Genomic DNA, 18,533 nt, shown 5'->3' with positions numbered 1-18,533 from the left:
AGGGGATAGGTTTATGACTTTTGGGGTAAGTTTTACCTACTTTACCTATTTTTTCCCCCTAGGCGATCAGGAGAACAAATATGGAGTGTTTCCATTTTCCTCCTTTTCTTTCTACTTCTTTATGGAATTTTAGGAGTTCAGATGTTTGGGACATTTACCTATCACTGTGTAGTAAATGACACGAAACCAGGGTAAGTTTATCTACTAACTGCATTTTTTAAAAAATAGATCTTTATTGGAGTATAATTGCTTCACAATACTGTGTTAGTTTCTGTTGTACACCAAAGTGAATCAGCCATGTGCGTACATATGTCCCCATATCCCCTCCCTCTTGAGCCTCCCTCCCACCCTCCCTATCCCACCCCTCTAGGTCATCACAAAGCACCGAGTTGATCTCCCTGTGCTATGCTGCTGCTTCCCACTTTTATCTAGGTGATTCATAAGGACTTTTCTGCAGTTCTCATGAGAAAAACCTCTGTGTCTCAATTTTTTAAAAAGTATTTATGTGCCGTCTATGTTCTGTATTCTCTGGTTCTTCAAAATTGTTTTGTGCAAATGTTTAAGACAAATACTCAACACAAGCCAGACTGAAAAATGTAACCCTGTGGGAAAGTAGATTCAGCGAATTCAAAGTGTACATTTAGAAAGTTTCCTCAGCGTGGGAACATAATACCGTCAGGATATTTTCATATCTTATTTAAATAAGATGGGAATGGAAAATGGTGTAACTACTTTGAAAAACAGTCGGGCAGTTTCTTAAAAATTAAACAGACATCTACCACATATCCCATTCATTTATTCCTGGGGCTTAACCAAGAGAAATGAAAACTTATGTCCATACAAAGACTTATACATAGACTTATGTATGCTTATACATACAAAGGCTTTATTTGTAATAGCCCACTTTGGTAACACCCCAAATTTCCATCAACAGGTAAATGGATTAACAAATTGTGGTATATCCATGTAATGACTACTATTTAGCAATAAAAAAGTGTGAGATATTGATATACATAACAACTTGAGTCTCAAGATAATTGCGTTGAGTAAATGAAGCTAGATGAAAAAGAGTACATATTCTGTGATTCCATGTATATAAAATTCTAGAAAATGCAAGCTTGTCTATGATGATATAAAGGAAATCACTGGTTGCCTGGGAATAAGGGTTAGGGTAGGAGAAAGAGATGACCAAGGGGCACTAGGAAACCTTTGGGATTAGTCAGTATGTTCATTTTCTTGAGTGTGGTTCTGTGCATATGTCAGAATTTATCAAGCTGTTCTTTTTAATATGTGCAATATATTGTATGTCACGTATACCTTACTACAACTGATTTTCATCATATGGTAAGGCAGTTTTCCCCGCACTATTTATTGTGTGTCATTACTCACAGAATTTAACGCCACGTTTCTCATTTACTAATTCCCTGTCTATATTTGGGTCTGTACCTATAATCTCTATTGTGCCTGATTGACCTGTTTGACGATCCCTTCACCAATATCACACTCTGGAGCTCGTTTTAATCATAATATGTCTTTATGCATGGGGGTCCCATTTTCCGCTCCCAGACTCACATGGGCTTAGGACCCTGTCTTCTGCTTCTTGTAGGCATTGAAACCCAAGCTCTTGGCTACTGGGTACTTAGTCCCCATTGAGACCACCATTTAGTCAACTCATGTATTTCCCTTCCTCTAGTTTTTAGTTTCCTCTTACATGTTGCCGTTTTGGAATGTATTTTTCTTTCTTATAAGCCCAGATATGCATTTTTAAATGTTAGTGTTTATCCAACAGATCTAGCTGTTTGTAGTGGAAGGAGCTAAATTTAACGTAGCCCATCTTGCTAGAATTAGCACTCTGGCACTCACAGCTATTTTTTTTCCCTATTTTCCTCATTACACTGTGAGGTCCATAAGGACACATTTGAGAAAGGGTCGATAAGATTCATTTCCCTTTGGTCAGTACCTAGTATCCTAGCACAGAGTAAGTACTTAGTAACTATTTATTGAAGGCATGGTTAATAGTGTGTTATATTTAGACAGATAATGACAACTTTATGACAAATTGATAAGGAGGGGGAAATAAAAAAAGAACAGAGGAAGAAAAGCAAGTTGCTAAAAGTGACAAAGGAGAAATTGTTAAAAAATAGAAAAGCAACGTTAAAAGCAGAGGAAAGCAGTGAATTAGTAGAAACACAGGATAGGAAAGTTGAAGGAAGTGGTGAGTAAGGGAGTTGACTTGTGTGGGTGAGGGAAGAAATGCATGGAAGGAAACCTGTAGGTAGTTTTTTTTTGAAATGTATGTGGGCTGTAGAATATGTCTAGATTGTTCCATGAATGAATATGAGGGTGGAAAAATATCGTGTGGGCAGGAGACAGTAGACGTAGAAGTGAAGAAAAGAGAAAGCTTCTGGGTAAGGAAGCAGCTATGTTCTAACTGCAGTGAGTTTAGGAGGCTGGTTTAAAGTTCCCATTTTGTTAAAAACCAAGTTGAAAGGCAAGAATTCTCAAACTTGTTAACCCAGCTAGGAGATCAGGCATCATGCTGCAGACTTAACTTGGACACAGAAAATATAATACAAATAGGGCAGACAGGTATGAGTATCATCTGAACTCATGGCCTTTGAATCATTCAGTAAGTCCTCTTAGCCAGCTCTGTGCTGTACTCTGTTCTCAAAAATGAGTGTCTGAAAAAAATGTTAAAAGACCTCTCATATTCTATTAGCTCCAGCTCATTACGTTATCCTAAAAAAAAAGGAGTGCACTGGGAAGAATTTCATACGTGTTGGGAGACTTTTCAGTTACTTGAGACATAGCAGTTACAGGGAGATGTCTGCATTTTCTCTTTCTTATATTTGTAAAATCTGCCCAGTGGCTATGTACACACACATGGATTTTGCCTTCTCTTTATGTGATTCTTAATTTACTGTTTAAGAAGAAAATACATAATTGGCCACATGGTTTTATGAGCAGTGTTACTGATGAAAACAATTTTCATAAGTTTGATGACTTATTTCAAGGACCAATCATTTCCACCATTTTTCTTTTATATTTTCAGTTCAGTGTTAACTGAGTTTTAAAGTCTCGCTCATTAGCAGAAAAACTGTCAATACAGTTTTACCGTTAGTTCCAGCCCAGACATTAATTTGCTTTCTTTTTAGAGACTCAAAACAGTGTCCAAAGTCAGAATGAAACACATAAAAATCCCAATTTAAAAGAATTTCCAACTTTTTCCTTTCCTTTTATTGCTTCTTAACTAGGAATTTCTCATAAACATCTCTGAGTCAGATATTAAGCTTTGGTATGATGGTTGTGTTTCCAGAGATCAGTGTTGCCGGTTGCCGTCATGACCTCATTTCTCTTAATCATCGTCCTTGAACAATTGTTCCAACCTCTGCTTAATTTGCACGCACTGTAGCCCAATAACGGGAGAGCTTTCAGGCAGAGATGCACCTGTTCAGAAACCTGTATGTCCCAGGTTTCACGGCTGACCTCCAGAACTGATTATGTTTAATCTGTGAAGCAAACAGGATAAATAAGGAAGGGATTCAATACGTGGAGTTTTGCTTTTGAATGGAGGTGATTTCTTACAAAGCGGATAGAAGGGCATCTCAGCTGTGTCCTCTGTAGCATTACTAGTAAAGCTTTAGCTTCTTCTCTGGTAATGAATCGTGACTTAAGACAATTATGGAACAAGTAATGGGATTTGACTAAGCAAGGCAGTTCATATCCTAAAGAGAGCTGAGAAGCGCAGTGGACTGTGGCAGAAACAGGTGTTGCAAAATGCCAAACGTGATGGCACAAATCTCCCTGAAGCTAAAAGAGGAACATGTAAAAAGGAGCTGGTAGGTGAAATAGAGAAGATGAATATTTACCTGACACCTTATTATCATTCCTGAGAAAGGAGAGAAATTTATTCATAGCTTAGTATCAAATAATGACATCTCATCCCCAAGATTGAGATAATTAGAAAAGCTTTAAGGTAACCAAATGTAAATGTTAAGTTCATAAAAGTTTACTGTGTGGAGAGAAGATTCAACCACGAGTTCGGGTGAATATTTGTAATGACTGGACCATCAGCTTTAAGACCCAGAGGTAGGGGATCACATGTCACAGGCACCCAGGACAATCCTGGTGTATCCCTGTTGCTGCAGGGTAATTACTAATAACTTCCTTTGTGATCTCAGGAGAGTCTCAGTATGGACAATACACTTTATGGTTACCCCACCCAACGGCAGTTTTTAGGACTTCGTGGTATTTTATAAAATACTAAGACTTAGACCAGAGACAATATAAAGCTGGATTTGGGGCAGTTTTCTATTGCTGGTCCAAATAAAAATTTTTTAAGTTTTCCCTTTAGGGTACTTATAAAATAAATGAGTGATTGTCTTATAAATTCTGTTCACAACATAATGGGGTTTTTTAAAACTGGAAAGGTCAGAAGAATTAAAAATAGAAACATGGGACTTAGAATATTAATTTTTAATTTCCATGGACTTATCAAGAGAGGATTTTGTAGAATATGTAAAATCATAAGTGCCTCAAATTCATGCAAAGGTCTGTGAAGTCTTCTTGATTTATATTTAAACTTCTTTTGAAAAGATGAAAAAAGACTACTCTATTTAACTTACAGGGTTCAGGCTGAGATATCTGCCATGTGGGAGATATAAGAACAAGTTTGGATATTGGAAACATTTTCTTTAATATTTAAGAAATGAAAGTACTCTGATGATATATGTAGATTTCTAAATAAATTAATAGCAATGATTGTGGAGCACCTATTATGTCTCAGATATTTTGCTTGTAACTACCTTTTAGAACAATCTGAAGGGATTATTTCCCCCATTTTGCAGATGAAGACACCGCCTCAAAGAGGTTAAATAATGTGTCCGCATGGTAAACGAGAGAGCTGGGATTTGAACTCCCAGCCCATGCCTGTGCCGCCATTTAACCAGCCTCTGCGATATTATAATCTCACATTCATAAACCTATTTCACATACAGATCCACATCCATATACATAAACTCTTCATAATATATGTCATAGAGAAAATTAAAACCATATCATACCTAGTTTCTATCTCTATGTTGATGTTATATTCCAGGGGGTTCAGTCTCATCTGAATCTGTAAAATAGTGATATGCAATATATTTGTATTACTCCATATATCTCTTTTAAATTTGTTGTGCACATGCATCTCAAAGATGCAGACCACTTGAGCCACCAGTTAGATTAACCTTTCATATGATGATAATGTTTTAAAATTAAATATTAGAAAATATTTGAGGGAGTTCCTTGGTGGCCTACTGGTTAGGATTCTGGGCTTTCACTGCCATGGCCCAGGTTCAATCCCTGGTCAGGGAACTGAGATCCCACAAGCCGTGTGGTGTGGCCAAAAAAGAAAAAAGAAAATATTTGAGAATAAACTAAACTCCCATATGAAAAATTAATACCTGTGTGATTTTCACCAAAAGAGCAAAAGCATTCGTGAGAGTCTTCGGGATGAAAAAAGAAAATCCTACAGTTTGAAAAGGGTCTAAAAGAAATTGAGTAATTTATTTTGGTCAATTACACTATAGCACTTCTTTTGATCTTATGTTTACTTCCCCAAAAGAGGATAATGTAATAATATAGATTTTATTATTAATATGATTAATAATATATTTATTATATATTATAATCATATGCAATACTAATTTATAATTATTATATTGTAATTAATATGTTAATAATTATATTAACTAGTTAATATAATTATTAATATATGACTCCTATTTATTGTTAGTGGAAATAACCTTCGTTGAACAACTGATGTCTGTTATTTTCTCATTTAATACTCGTAACAATCTGGTAAGTTGTGTTCCACTTTTACACCGTCTATTACAGAGAAGGAAATTGAAGCTCAATTTCTTTAAAGAAGATGTCTAGGATGAAACAGCTTGGAAGTGCCAGAAGCAAGGTTTAAAACCAGATCTCCTTGACACTGATTTCTGTGCTTTTAAATATTTACTGTAATTCGGTCAATATGTGAGGTGATCTTCAGCATGTGTGTCTCCAGAGTATTTGAGTAAAACCTTTAATTCTTCTTCGGTTATGAGAAGTGTATGCTTAGGAGACAAGTTCTGAACGGGCCGTATGAGTAAGTGGTTAAGGCTGCCTGTTTGAGGGGTGAGTTCTCAGATGATGCACTGCCGCTTCGGAACATACCGCGTGAATGTGAAATGAAGAACCTGCCGATCCAGCCCCTGGCAAAGAGTGTCGACTGTAGTTGCCTTCGTAGACATCATATGTAGTGTCATTGTGATGTCTCAAGTTCAGCCAGACCAGCCTGCTTTTCCCCGGGATAGAAGCCGCACCAGCACGCCATGACTATAGCAGAACAAGCAGTCCATTTCGGGAATTCATTTCTAGGGTTAGATCTCTTAAGCAGAGAAAATCACCTGGGGAACTTTGTGAAAATAGGGACTACAGGCTGCATCCACGGATTTGTATTTATAGGCAGGGCTGAAATTGCCAGACTGGCCGGATTAGAAATCAGGGACTTAAAACCCTAGTTTTGCATTAAAATTCCCGAAGATACGTTATAGACTAGAACACAATTTGCATGGCTTTTTAAAAGATAAATCACGTGTCTTCAAAGAAATGCTAAGCTTTTAGCTGCTAGAGCTCCACCGGGGGGGTGATTTGAGTTTCCTCTTCCCTTAAGGCTGTTTCCCCAGAAATGTCTAAGAAGCAACAGACGTAATTAGAGCCTCCTGTCTTTCTCACAAAGAAGCAGGTTGTCCATGTGTTCTGGGAATTCTAGGGCAGTCCTCTCAATTTTATTCATTCAGTGACTTACGTGTTTTTAGGTCTAGCGATTGCATTGTCAGGTGAACCTTGTGGTCAAGCGCACCTTGTGGTCAAGCGCATCTGGGGACAGGGGCTTTGGCATTTCCTAAATCCTTGCCTGGCCTTCACGTTTCAGGTAGCTACATGTTCTTACCTTTGTGGAGCCCTTAGCATCCTTTGACCATCCCAAAAGGTAGAAGCCTACAGAGTGAAAAAAAACGCTGTTCTCCAACCATGTAACTCGGCCAAGCCACAGCCAGTAAACGTAAATACAGTTTGAGCTCCTAAAATGAATGAAGTACTTTATATTCCTAACTGCTAACTCATAACGTGATCTCATAGACTGGGTATTATGGTCCTCGTGAGAGAGAATAGGAAATAGCTCCTTGCCACATACTCACTAAGTGGCAAAATCACCAGCTGAAGTCCTGTAATCTTGGCCTCAAATTGTGGTGACAACTAGCCATCGTGTCACCTGACTGCTTACAGATATCTTCTCACTCTGATCTCCTAGTTCCTTAGGCAAAGGGCGGAGAGTTACTGCTTGAGTAGCTCTTGGCCCAGGTTCAAGGGTAGTAGACTTTGTCTTATAACCTCAAAACAGTTTTCACATTTCCAGTTTGGAGCTGATCACTGAATTTGCTGTGTCCTGATACTTTGCCTTTCTAATAGTCTTTTTGAAGACATTCATGTACCTCTCACTGCCTGAGCCTGGTTCAGATGCTGGTCTCCTGGCCCTTGTCACACCTTTTTGTCCCTTATCCATATTGGCACAGTAGTGAGAGATACAGATAGGGAAGTAAACTTGGGGAAAATATATAATTTAAAAACTATTCAGAGATAACAAGGTAAGATGACTATTTTTAAAAAATTTAAGTAAAATAACACATTGTCATTTAAATTTCATGTGATGTTTGAAAAACTATTTAATTTTACCATTTTGGTACACGATGGATTCAGTGCTTTATGGCTTTGCCTATCTAGCCATTCAGGAAAGGAGGAAAGAATGGAAAAATCATATTAAAATACTCTCAGTTTAACAGTAAGGAGAAATTTATTTCCTAATTTCTTAGAAAAAGTGCCAGATTCACTTGTTTATGAAAAGAGGTGTGATGTCAATATTATTTCCTGCCAAAGACTAGTCATCTTGTTTTGCAGTCCCTCTAAAGGTCCAGACAGAGCAATTAAAAGTTTTCAAAAATCAGTAACTAGTTTCATCTCTGCAAATTCCAGGGTGGGATTCGTTTTCCAAAGCATCCAGCAATAGAATTAGCCAGGCCAGTTTATAGGAGTTTTTAATTAATCCTGAGAGAAGAGGCCAAATAGAGGTGAAAACAAAGCCCAGTGATTCTGTGGAACAAATCTGAAAGGCAGGTAACAGCCAGAGCACGTTTGCTGTCAGCACGTGCAGTGAGAGAGGCAACCTCTAAATGCAGGGCTGAGCTTTTAGCAAGAGAATGAACCTTGTTTTCGTGTCTGCCACTAGGAGTGAGGCAAGCAATGACCTAAGCCATATTCACTATTCTCCCAGTGTAAAGATGGTGTGTGTATTGACTCCATGGGTTTAACTGGAAGTGTGTTCTTCTATTTATGATTTCCTCCTAGAACATACACTAGAAATAGAAAAGAAACCTTCTTGATGCAATAAGTTACAAAACGCTCTTCAGGTGTGTAGTGTTGTCTGTTGCATGTGGGTTTGTTGTGCTGTGTACTTCCTTCTTTGCATCATTGACAGTTTCCTTACAGAACGCAAACTTCAGAAATATGTTGTAGCTTGGCCTCTGGGAATGTCTTTTACAATAAATGGATAAGATTTGGCTATCGAGAAGTCATCATCTTGTTTAACTTCATTTCTTCCAGGGGAAAAAAGTAAGAAAAATGTCAACAAAATTGCTATCTATAAGTTCACATTAAAAGTATATTTCGTGAAAATTTTGCAACTAATTTAAGTTATAACCTCTTTTGTTAGTGTTTTTTTCTTTTTTTTTTTTTTTTTTTACTTTTTGGGCTTTTCTCTCAAATGAGGGACACCAGTACTCACCACTCACCATCCACAGTCATATGTGATGTTTCCACTTTGTGCTCCTGTAACACCATGAGCATATAGATAGCTCTTACCTATTCATCATGTTCTACTCCAGTCATTACTTTTCTGTTCTGTCTCTCACACTGGGCAGTAAAGTCCCCGAGTTGGAAGTACCTTCTCAGTCGTCTCCATTCCTAGCATGTTATGGGGCATAGAAGAGACCTGCCAAAAATAATTATTTTGAATGAATAAAAAGACAAATGAAATCAAGTGGCCCTACTAAGAATATGAGAAAGACGATTTCTGAAAAGGGGCTAAATAATAATAAGCACAGTTATGTTTGTAGGTGGCAGTAATGACAGAAGGCCAACACCTCATGTGGTGCCACCAGCAGTGACAGGAGTTTGCTATCAGTAGAAAATGACATTGTGAGTAATGAACGTGAAGCCTTGAGATACTGCAGTGGTGTTGTAGAGCCTTGCGGAGGGGTGAGAACAGAGCACAGTGGGGCACGTGATTTCTCTCTTATCATTTACCTTTTCCTTCATATGAAAGTGGGATGCGGTCCTTCTGGGAACTGTTTTTTAAATAGCTGAAAAGTTTCACGTATTACAGATGAGGAAACTGAGGCTCAGACGGTTAAAGTGAATGGTCCGAGGTCATTAAGCTGGTGCATCACTGGACTGAGATCGTAATGCTGTGCACCAGGATACAGCTGAGTGCTCTGGACCATCAGGAGTGATGGTTGATTAACTTAAAACCATAAAACTGTAGAAGTGTTGCCTGTGGCCATAAACGGTCTTTGCGACAAGTTCAGAGCACATTTTCTTAGATCTCAAACTCCCGCTTACTGTTATTTGCAAACAGGATTTTTTGTTAAGAATTAAAAAAAAAACATATGCCAGGCAGAAAATGAAAGCCTTTTGAAAAACAACCACTCTGAGGGATTCCAGTACTCTTTTTGACACATGGAACAACTATAGCCAGAAATTTAAAATATTGAACATCCGGGCTTCCATGGTGACACAGTGGTTAAGCATCCGCCTGCCAACGTAGGAGACACAGGTTCGAGCCCTGGTCTGGGAAGATCCCACATGCCGCGGAGCAACTAAGCCCATGCACCGCAACTACTGAGCCTGCGCTCTGGAGCCCGCGAGCCACAACTGCTGAGCCCGTGTGCCGCAACTACTGAGCCCGCGTGCCACAACTAGTGGCACGCCCAGAGCCTGTGCTCCACAACAAGAGAAGGCACTGCAATGAGAAGCCCGCACACTGCAACGAAGTGTAGCCCCCTCTCGCCGCAACTAGAGAAAGCCCGTGCACAGCAGCAAAGACCCAACACAGCCAAAAATAAATAAATTAATTTATAAAAAAAAAAAAATTGAATCCATGCCGATTTTTAGATATCACACTAAAAATTTGTGTAAAAACAACAGGAGCCAATTATTGAAGAGTCTCCTCTGTAGTTACTTTATAGATAAACATAAATAAACAAATTTGTCATAGATTTAAATAATGATGGAAAGAATGACACATTTGTTAATGTATTCAAAGATAATTATTAAGCTTCTATTCTGTATTAGTCAGAGTTCTTCAGAGAAATAGAGCCAGTGGGGTGTATACATATATAGAGAAAAAGAGATTTATTTAAGCAATTGGCTCATGTGATTGTGGGGACCAGCAAGATAAAAATCTTCAGAGCAGGCCAGCAAGCTGGAAATTCCAGCAGGAGTTGATATTGAAGTCCTGAGTCCAAAGGCAGCCTGGAGGCAAAATTCTTTCCTCTTTGGAGACTTCTCTCTTAAGGCCTTCCCCTAATAGGATGAGGCCCACCCACATTATAGAGGGTCTTCTGCTTTACTTAAAGTCTGCAGATTTAAATGTTAATCACATCTAAAAAACACTTTCATGGCAACATCTAGACTGATGTGGACCAAAGATCTGGGCAACACAGTCTATCCAAGGTCATAAATAAATTTAGCCATCACAGACTATGTGTCAGGAGCTATATGAAATTGAAAGTTACACTGGGCAACAGTCGAGTTGGGAAGAATCCAATGAAGAGTTGACCACACAAACATGAGTGACACGGGTCCCAAGTGCCAGAAATGAAAAGTGTGGGTGCTTTGAGAGCTTCTAATAGGGAAACCTAACCCAGTCTGAGTGACTTAGGGTGGCTCCCCTGAGAAGGTGACATTCAGGCTGGGCCCTGAAGGCTAAAAAATGGGGCTAACCAAGCAAAGATGGGAGGAGAGATTTCCAAGCAGAGGAAAAGGTTCTGCAGTAGATGGAGCTGATGGAGAGCTGGGGGAAGACAAACGTGGTTGGATGCTAGGACACTTGGAGAGGCAGGAGCCAGGTCCTTCATGGTCTTGTAGATCATATTAAAGATTTGTCACTGACCGACACAATGTAGGACAGTGATGATGAAAAGCCTCTCTACATGCTCTGTGGCAAATGGATAGGAAGGGCTGAGAGAGGCTGCAGAATGACCAGCTAGGAGGCTGGATTCTGGTGCAGGTAGAGGTGGACATGGAGAGTTGAATGAACCCAAAAGATATTTTGGAGGATATTTAGGGAACTTGATGATTAGTTACAAGGGTGGCAGGAGAATAAGGTATCAAGGTGATTCCAAGATATCCGGCTCGCTCAACACTTTGGATGATGGTGCTCTGGTGCTGCTTGTGACAAGAGGGGACGTTGGCAAAGGGTCTGAGTTTAGTATGGGGTCCATAGAGTTGGAGGTGCTTGTGGTGTAGCCAAGTGGAGAGATCTAACAGGCAGTTGGACATGTAGCTCTGGGACTCTAAAATGACATCTAAGATGGTAGAGAATTGAAACTATGGAAGTGGACTTGATTGCATAGGGAGAGAATATCATGAAAGCCAAGGACCAAGCTCAGAGCAACTCAGTACTGAAGGTGAATTACAGGAGGAGGAGATGGAAAAGGAGAATGACCTGAGACATATGGACAGAACTAGCATCTTCAAAGCCAGCAGCGTTGCGTCTCTCTGAGCCTTCCTTTCCACAGGCACAACTCTCTAACCACAACCTGAAAAGACTTTCCACGTTGAAGAACTTGTGCGATTAGGTGGGGCCCACCTAGGTAATCCAGGATGATCTCCCCAACTCAAGAGTTTTAGCCTTGTTCACATCTGTAACCTTAATTCCTTTTTGCCAGGTAAGATAATATATTCACAGGTTCTGGAGGTGAGAGCGTGGATCTCTTCAGCGGGCTGTGACTAAGAAAGTATTGATTCCCACTTAAGCATGAATGGATATTTATTATGACTGGGAGAATCATTGTCTCTATTTAGTATATGGCTGGTTGGAGCGAGAATTTCACCGCCCTGAAAGTGGCAGGGGTGGGGTGGTGGGATGAATTGGGAGATTGGGATTGACATATATACACTAATATGTATAAAATATATAACTAATAAGAACCTGCTGTACAAATAAATAAAATTCAAAAATTCAAAAAAAAAAAAAAGAAAAAAGAATTTCACCCCCCTAATTCCAGAGAGCCTCTTGTTCTCTCCTGACTATCTGAGGGAAAATGAACAAGGAAGTAATTAACATTAACAAATAAAAATAAAATCTAGAAGATTCTTGTTTACTGAGAAAATGAAACTAAGATAAATAACCAGCAGATATTCTGAAACTCATGACGTTCATCTCAATTTTTAGAAAGAATATTTATCATGTGGTTTTAGATACGTAAGTTCCAGAGCAATTAATCATCTAATAAAATGTCTCTAATAAGCATCCTCTAAGAGCTTGATGTTGGCAAAAATAACGTGTTTCAAATCTGCTGCCTCTGAAGCCAAAAGATTTCAAAATGCTATCTGTTCTGGTGAGGGTTGTGCTTCAAATGGGAATCAGTACTAATATGAAAGAAAAAACAAGTGGAATCAAAGAGGAAAAAATACCCTAATATTTATAAGTTAATGAAAATGATCAAAATAGTTAACAATTATTGAGTGATTAACTTATTTCCAGTGCTATTCTGAGAGTGGTACATTACCACATTTAATCATTAAGACCCCCCCCAAAAGGTAGGTACAATTGCCGTCCCCATTTTTGAAATGTGGAAACTGAGGCTGTCCATGCCAGGGCTAGGGGTTCAATCTAGGGAATGTAGAAACTTCAAACTATAAATTACAATAGGTCACACCTAGCACTTATTGTCTACCAAGTGCCTGTTTTAAGTATTTTAAAGACGTAACATTTTCCCCACAGCTCCTTGAAGGAAGTATTTTCCCACCATCGTAGAGATGAGGAAACTGAGGCACAAATTGGCAAAGTCACACATGTAGTAAGGGCTGAGCCGGAATTCACACCCAACAGACTGGTGCCAGAGTCCAGTTATCCAAATAACTGAAAGATGATGTGTTTTGAAACTTTTTTGTGTAGACAGAGTGTTTTTGTCAGATATTTGCTACTATTGTCTTTTTAAAGTATTGGAAGTGAAAAAGAATTACTGATTTTGATGGGCTAGTACACTTTCCCCTTCCAGCACTTCACCTTACCTTCTTCACTTATGAATTAAGAACTAGGTCATCTATAAAGTTTCTTTCAGCTGCCCAATTCTGTGAACAAAATGCTTTCAGGATCACATACCAAAATTCCTTCTATTCTTTTGACAATCCTTTATTGTTGTGTTTTCACATGCCAGGATTTATGTTACATTTTATTATTGTAGTGACTAATAATCATTTATAGTAAGCATTTATTGAGTACTTGAAACATGCTAGGTGCTGTGATGAATGCATTACTTGGTTTATTTTACTTAAAGCTCACACAAGCTTCTCTCCCTGTTTCACAGATGAGGAAACCGAGCTTAGAAACATTTAAAATGATTCAAGTCACACAGCCAGTCAATGGCAGAGCTTGGAACCAACCCAGAAAGCCTTCCTCTGAAACTCTGAAGCCCAGTTCCCTTACCACTTTGTTCTGATGTGTGGGTACAAACTCAGAAACATAGAGTCAGGCTAGACTTAAGCGAAGATGCATCATTTGGCCTACATATAAGGATGTAAAAGGAGGGGAAATAAGTGACATGTGTGCCTAAAATCATATCTTTCTGACACAACCAAGTGGTGATTTCCGCAAGCAGAGCCTTTCCTTTTGCATGTGGGGTCCAAAGGAGCAGCTTAAAATGTGACAATTATTTAAACATTCCCTGAGATGTATCGACAAATTAGCTAGCTTGCTGCTAACAAAGAGCAGAATCCTGAAGGAATAAACATAGAGGTTTGTTTTGACTGAGGTGGAACTGGGCAGTGTATCACCAGGGATTGTGTGCATGTGTGTGCATAAGACTGTGTAAAATTGTGTATGTCTTTGTAGGAGATTGTGTGTGCACATGTGCATGGTGGCCTCAAGCAGCTAAGGGATCGTGGAGAGTTAGGCATCATACTCTAGAGAAAGCATGTTATATAAGGGGAAGGAAGTGGCCAATTGAATATAAGAAGATATTAAAAAAAGAAATGTGACCCAACACATCTGCCTCAATTTGGCCATAAGCAGAGGAGACTGAGACAGTCCTAAGGTTGGTCGCCATTTAGGAAATGCCTAGAAATATTGATGTAGTGGGAAATGACTATAATAAAGTCATGGGTTTGTAAGGTTTGTGAAATCATCTAGCTTAAACTTTGGCCCCTACACAAACCATGTCAGTCGTCTCAGATAGCAGCTATTTGGGGCCCATTTTAAGGTCCCAGAATGAGATTCCACAATCACCTTTCCAGTGGTTACCTGTACTCACTACCAAGAAAGCCATTACATGTCTAAATCCTTCCACATCAACTTAATGTCCAGTGTGTCCTCCAGAAAGATGAAAAGTAATTATATCACCAACTACCTAAAAAATAAATAAATAAGAACCTGTAATACTCCTGGAGCTATCACTAAATCAGCCCATAATCTCTCTCTTTCCAATGTGATATCTTTAATTCCTTCAGTCTCACTTTATTTATCTGGTTTTCTTTCTAAACTGAGCATCTGACAACGCAGAAGAAGGCCAAGTATCATTTATGAGACTTAACAGTACTTTTGTACCATATGGAAAATGCCTATCATCATTTACTGTTGCTTAGAAGTGGAGAAGTAACATTTGTGCCCATAGTAGGAGAAGGATTCATGAATAACAAGGAATCCCCAGACAAGTTAACATTCCTTGCAAATCTGCAGAAAAATTCCTTCCTTCGCTTTTTCTGAGTCTTGGTCTTCAATGACAAAAACCGTCATGGCGATAGATAATGTTCTTATAAAGAGCTTCTGTGTGGATGAATCAGGTATCGTTTGAGAATGTTCATGGCATTAATGTTATGAATACCATTCATGAATCAGGAATCTTAAATCTGTGTCCATATACAGCAGTTATTAATGAAGAATGATTACATTATGCATTTTAATCAACACTTACACTTGTTGAAATTGTCTAATCCTTTTCTGTGTTGTTTGCAGAAATGTAACCTGGAATAGTCTAGCTATCCCAGATACCCACTGCTCACCAGAGCTGGAAGAAGGCTACCAGTGCCCCCCAGGATTTAAATGCATGGACCTCGAAGATCTGGGACTTAGCAGGCAAGAGCTGGGCTACAGTGGCTTTAATGAGATAGGTCTGTCTTACTGATAAAACACCTTTTCAGTTTCTATTTTACAATGTTTATGAAATGGAGAAAATAGTTGTATAATTGATATTTTATGTTCAGGCTAGCTGTAGTTTTTAAGAAACACAACTGTAAATTTTAATATAGTCTCCCTTATAGTCTATAACATACAGTCTGTGTCTATGTATATTCAGCCATGTCTGTATAGACTTAAATATCTCTCAATTAATTCTTAATTATAGCATTTAAAACTATTTGTCTGTTGAGTAAGGTTCAGGGTTGTGGACTCAAAGAACCCCTTGAGCCAACAAGACTTGGCTTCCTTCCACATTTAACTAGTAGGCAAGGCAAGTCTTAAGTAACTGGAATACTAGACATTGCGGAGTGTGTGAGAGCCGAAAAGTAATTCTGGAACAGGATACAGCTAATGAGATACTTAATGAATGTACATCAACTATATAACAGAGGTATGGGAAATGCTTGTATGTGAATATGATGTGCCAAACGTGTACGTTGATTCGTGGCTTGTCCTACTAAGTCCTGAAACGTGCCGTCACGCACAGTAAAGAAAGAACTTGGCATCTGCCATTTAGTTGGTATCATTGCATTTGTTACAATTCCATGCAAGTTGCGTGTCTTTCACGATTGAAGCAAAAAACCATGGGATTCTAAACAATTATTTTATGCTCTGAGAATTTGTCTCCGTCAGCTCAGGCAGCCATAACAGAATATCGTAGACTGGGTGGCATGAACGACAGACATGTACTTCTCACCAGTCTGAAGGCTGGAAGTCTGAGATCAGGACGCATGATGGTTGGGTCTGGTTACCCCTCTCCCTGGCTTGCGGATGGCTGCCTTCTCTCTGTGTGCTTATGGGATGGCTTGGGGGGAAGAGAGAGAGGGAGAGTGGGGAGAGAGGGGGAGAAAGCTCTCTGGTCTCTTCTTATAAGGACACTAATCCCATCATGAGAACCCCACGCCTCCCAACCTGGTCTAAACCAAATCAACTTTTAAAGGCCCCACCCCCTAATACCATCACACTGGGGGGTTAGAGCTTCTATATATGAATGGTAGGGGCTGAGGGAGTGGACGCAAACATTCAGTCCATAGCAGAATTGTTGGAGTCAGTTGAAAAAATTTAATTTTTCCTTAAAGTTTTAAGGCCCAGGTACATTGAAGAGAGTTCTAGACACTTTTACCCAGGTCCTAAGAGGAAAGTCTTTCAGTGTGTAACAGGATGGTGGTTGTGCTCTTTTGGAAGCCAAATCTACTTATTTTTAATCTGTCTTTTGGTGTGGTTTCACTTCTTAATGGGCCAGCTGTACAATGGGGATCTCATCGCCAGGGAAGAGAGCATCACCTCTGTCTACCCAGGAGGGAAACTGGTTCAAACCCAGCCCATCCACCTTCACACATCAGATAGAGTGGCTGATCAATCCTATTCCCACCCTGGCCTTCCGTCGTAGCAGCTCCTGGATAGTGTTATGCAGGATGGCATAGTGAACTCTGGAATAAGTGTTTGAATTTCAGAAAGAACATGTGAAGATCTTGCACTGAGTGAGAAATACGTTCTAGATATATGAACTAAACCACAAGGCTACAGCCTTTGGACTGAATATAATACTGAAATTGGGCTGAAAGAAACATAAATAGTATTTTTAAAGAGTGCATTTTGCAAATAAATCCCTAAATTTTATTCTTATATTTTAGTATGCCCTCATAGTAAATTTCCAGCATTGTATTGATAGTTAGATGGGCATTCTTCTTTTGGCCAATGATACAGTTTTCTGGTTCATAAAAATTTAGAAGCCAACAGATGTAAAGCATTTTAATTTGCTGTCTCTCTCATACTTACCTGGCTTTGGAACCAATCTTACATCCTTCCCCCTGTCTCAGAAGTGCAAAGACTTTTACAGATTATGCCAGTGACTTTCAGGCATGAGCAGGAAATCACAGGTGTGGTGTGGGAGATGAGATACTTTATAGATTTAGTAACCTGCTCGGAGCAAGCTCCAAGCTGGGGCAGGACTGGAATGCATGGTTGGTTAGAGTCTGTTGCTCTTTCTTGTAGGGGCTGAGTGTGCCCATGTCTTGTATGGAGAGTGGCCAGCATTCAGGAGTTAGACTGTCCTTGCACTGGAAACCTCCAAGCCTTTAAAATCATGTTGCTAAATCAAATCACCCCCTGACCATTTTAAATGCAGCAGTTGTGCCTAAACTCCAATTGCTGCATTATATTAATGTGGATTTATCTTTTCTCACTGTGACTTACAGTAACTTCAGCTAATGTAGGGGACAATATCTCTTTGAGCAAGAAAGTCTCCTTCTAAATCATGTGGGCTTAAGAAGCCCAGTTGTAGGAAGGAATTGCCCTGGAGGGTGGTAGGCTCCCACAAAGGCAGTAATCTTACTGTAGCTCTACTGTTTATTTGCACATTGATCTCCAAAGGATTTAAGCTCCTGGAAAACAGGAAGCACATCTTTTTATCTTCATGTCTCCGGGGCCTGGAGCAATGCCTGCTTCTTAGGAAACCCTTTATAAATATTTACTAATGGACCAAAGTATGTGCCCTTTTGAATTCGTAGGTGACACGTCATATTTGTATTAGGATGTAGAGCCATAATAGAGAATTAAGTTGTTTTCTCGTTGTTCTTTTCCCTGATTTCGTCTGCTTTTGTTGGCAGTGTTCATTCTTCCTCATGACTTCCCTTTCTATACAAGCTTAATTTGGTCTGTTTGCTTCCTTTTCTCAAACGATGATTGAATTCAGCATCATTGTAGCACTAATGGTTAGATAATGAAAATGTTGCCTTTGAACTATAATCAAAAAATGTTAACATGGTCACTATAGATTGAAATTGGTAACTATTTCCTGATATTATGTATCTATGTAGATACACAAACTAGTGTTTTAGATTATTTTGAAAGTTCTTATGGAAACAAAAGATAATGTTTCACCAAAATGAGGAAATTAATTTTATTAGGCACATGTGATCATCTCTTTCTGCATGCAGCTAAATTTAAAACATAATTAGGTGCCTAATTGTGTATTTAAATTTGGCCAGTG

At 39.1% G+C, this 18,533-nt stretch overlaps 1 protein-coding gene across 6 annotated transcripts in view; it reads left to right on the top strand.

Annotated features, from left to right (window-relative positions):
- Positions 1–18,533, top strand: part of NALCN (sodium leak channel, non-selective) — a 279,498-nt gene that overhangs the window by 29,316 nt on the left and 231,649 nt on the right. For 5 of the 6 annotated variants that reach the window (XR_011070942.1, XM_068526400.1, XM_068526401.1 and 2 more), the window contains exons 6-7: positions 63–191; positions 15,320–15,474. Coding sequence is in view for 4 of the 6 variants with exons in the window: in XM_068526400.1 (XP_068382501.1) it covers positions 63–191; positions 15,320–15,474 (284 nt within the window). In the remaining 2 variants the exon portion in view is untranslated. Of the gene's footprint in view, positions 1–62; positions 192–15,319; positions 15,475–18,533 lie in introns of those variants that run through there. The other variant, XM_068526403.1, reaches the window with a different exon arrangement.

The sequence above is a fragment of the Eschrichtius robustus genome, chromosome 18 (genome assembly GCF_028021215.1).
Source record: "Eschrichtius robustus isolate mEscRob2 chromosome 18, mEscRob2.pri, whole genome shotgun sequence".
Taxonomy (NCBI): Eukaryota; Metazoa; Chordata; class Mammalia; order Artiodactyla; family Eschrichtiidae; genus Eschrichtius; species Eschrichtius robustus.
The sequence above is the reverse complement of the archived record's forward strand: the minus strand, read 5'-3'. Positions and strand labels throughout refer to the sequence as shown.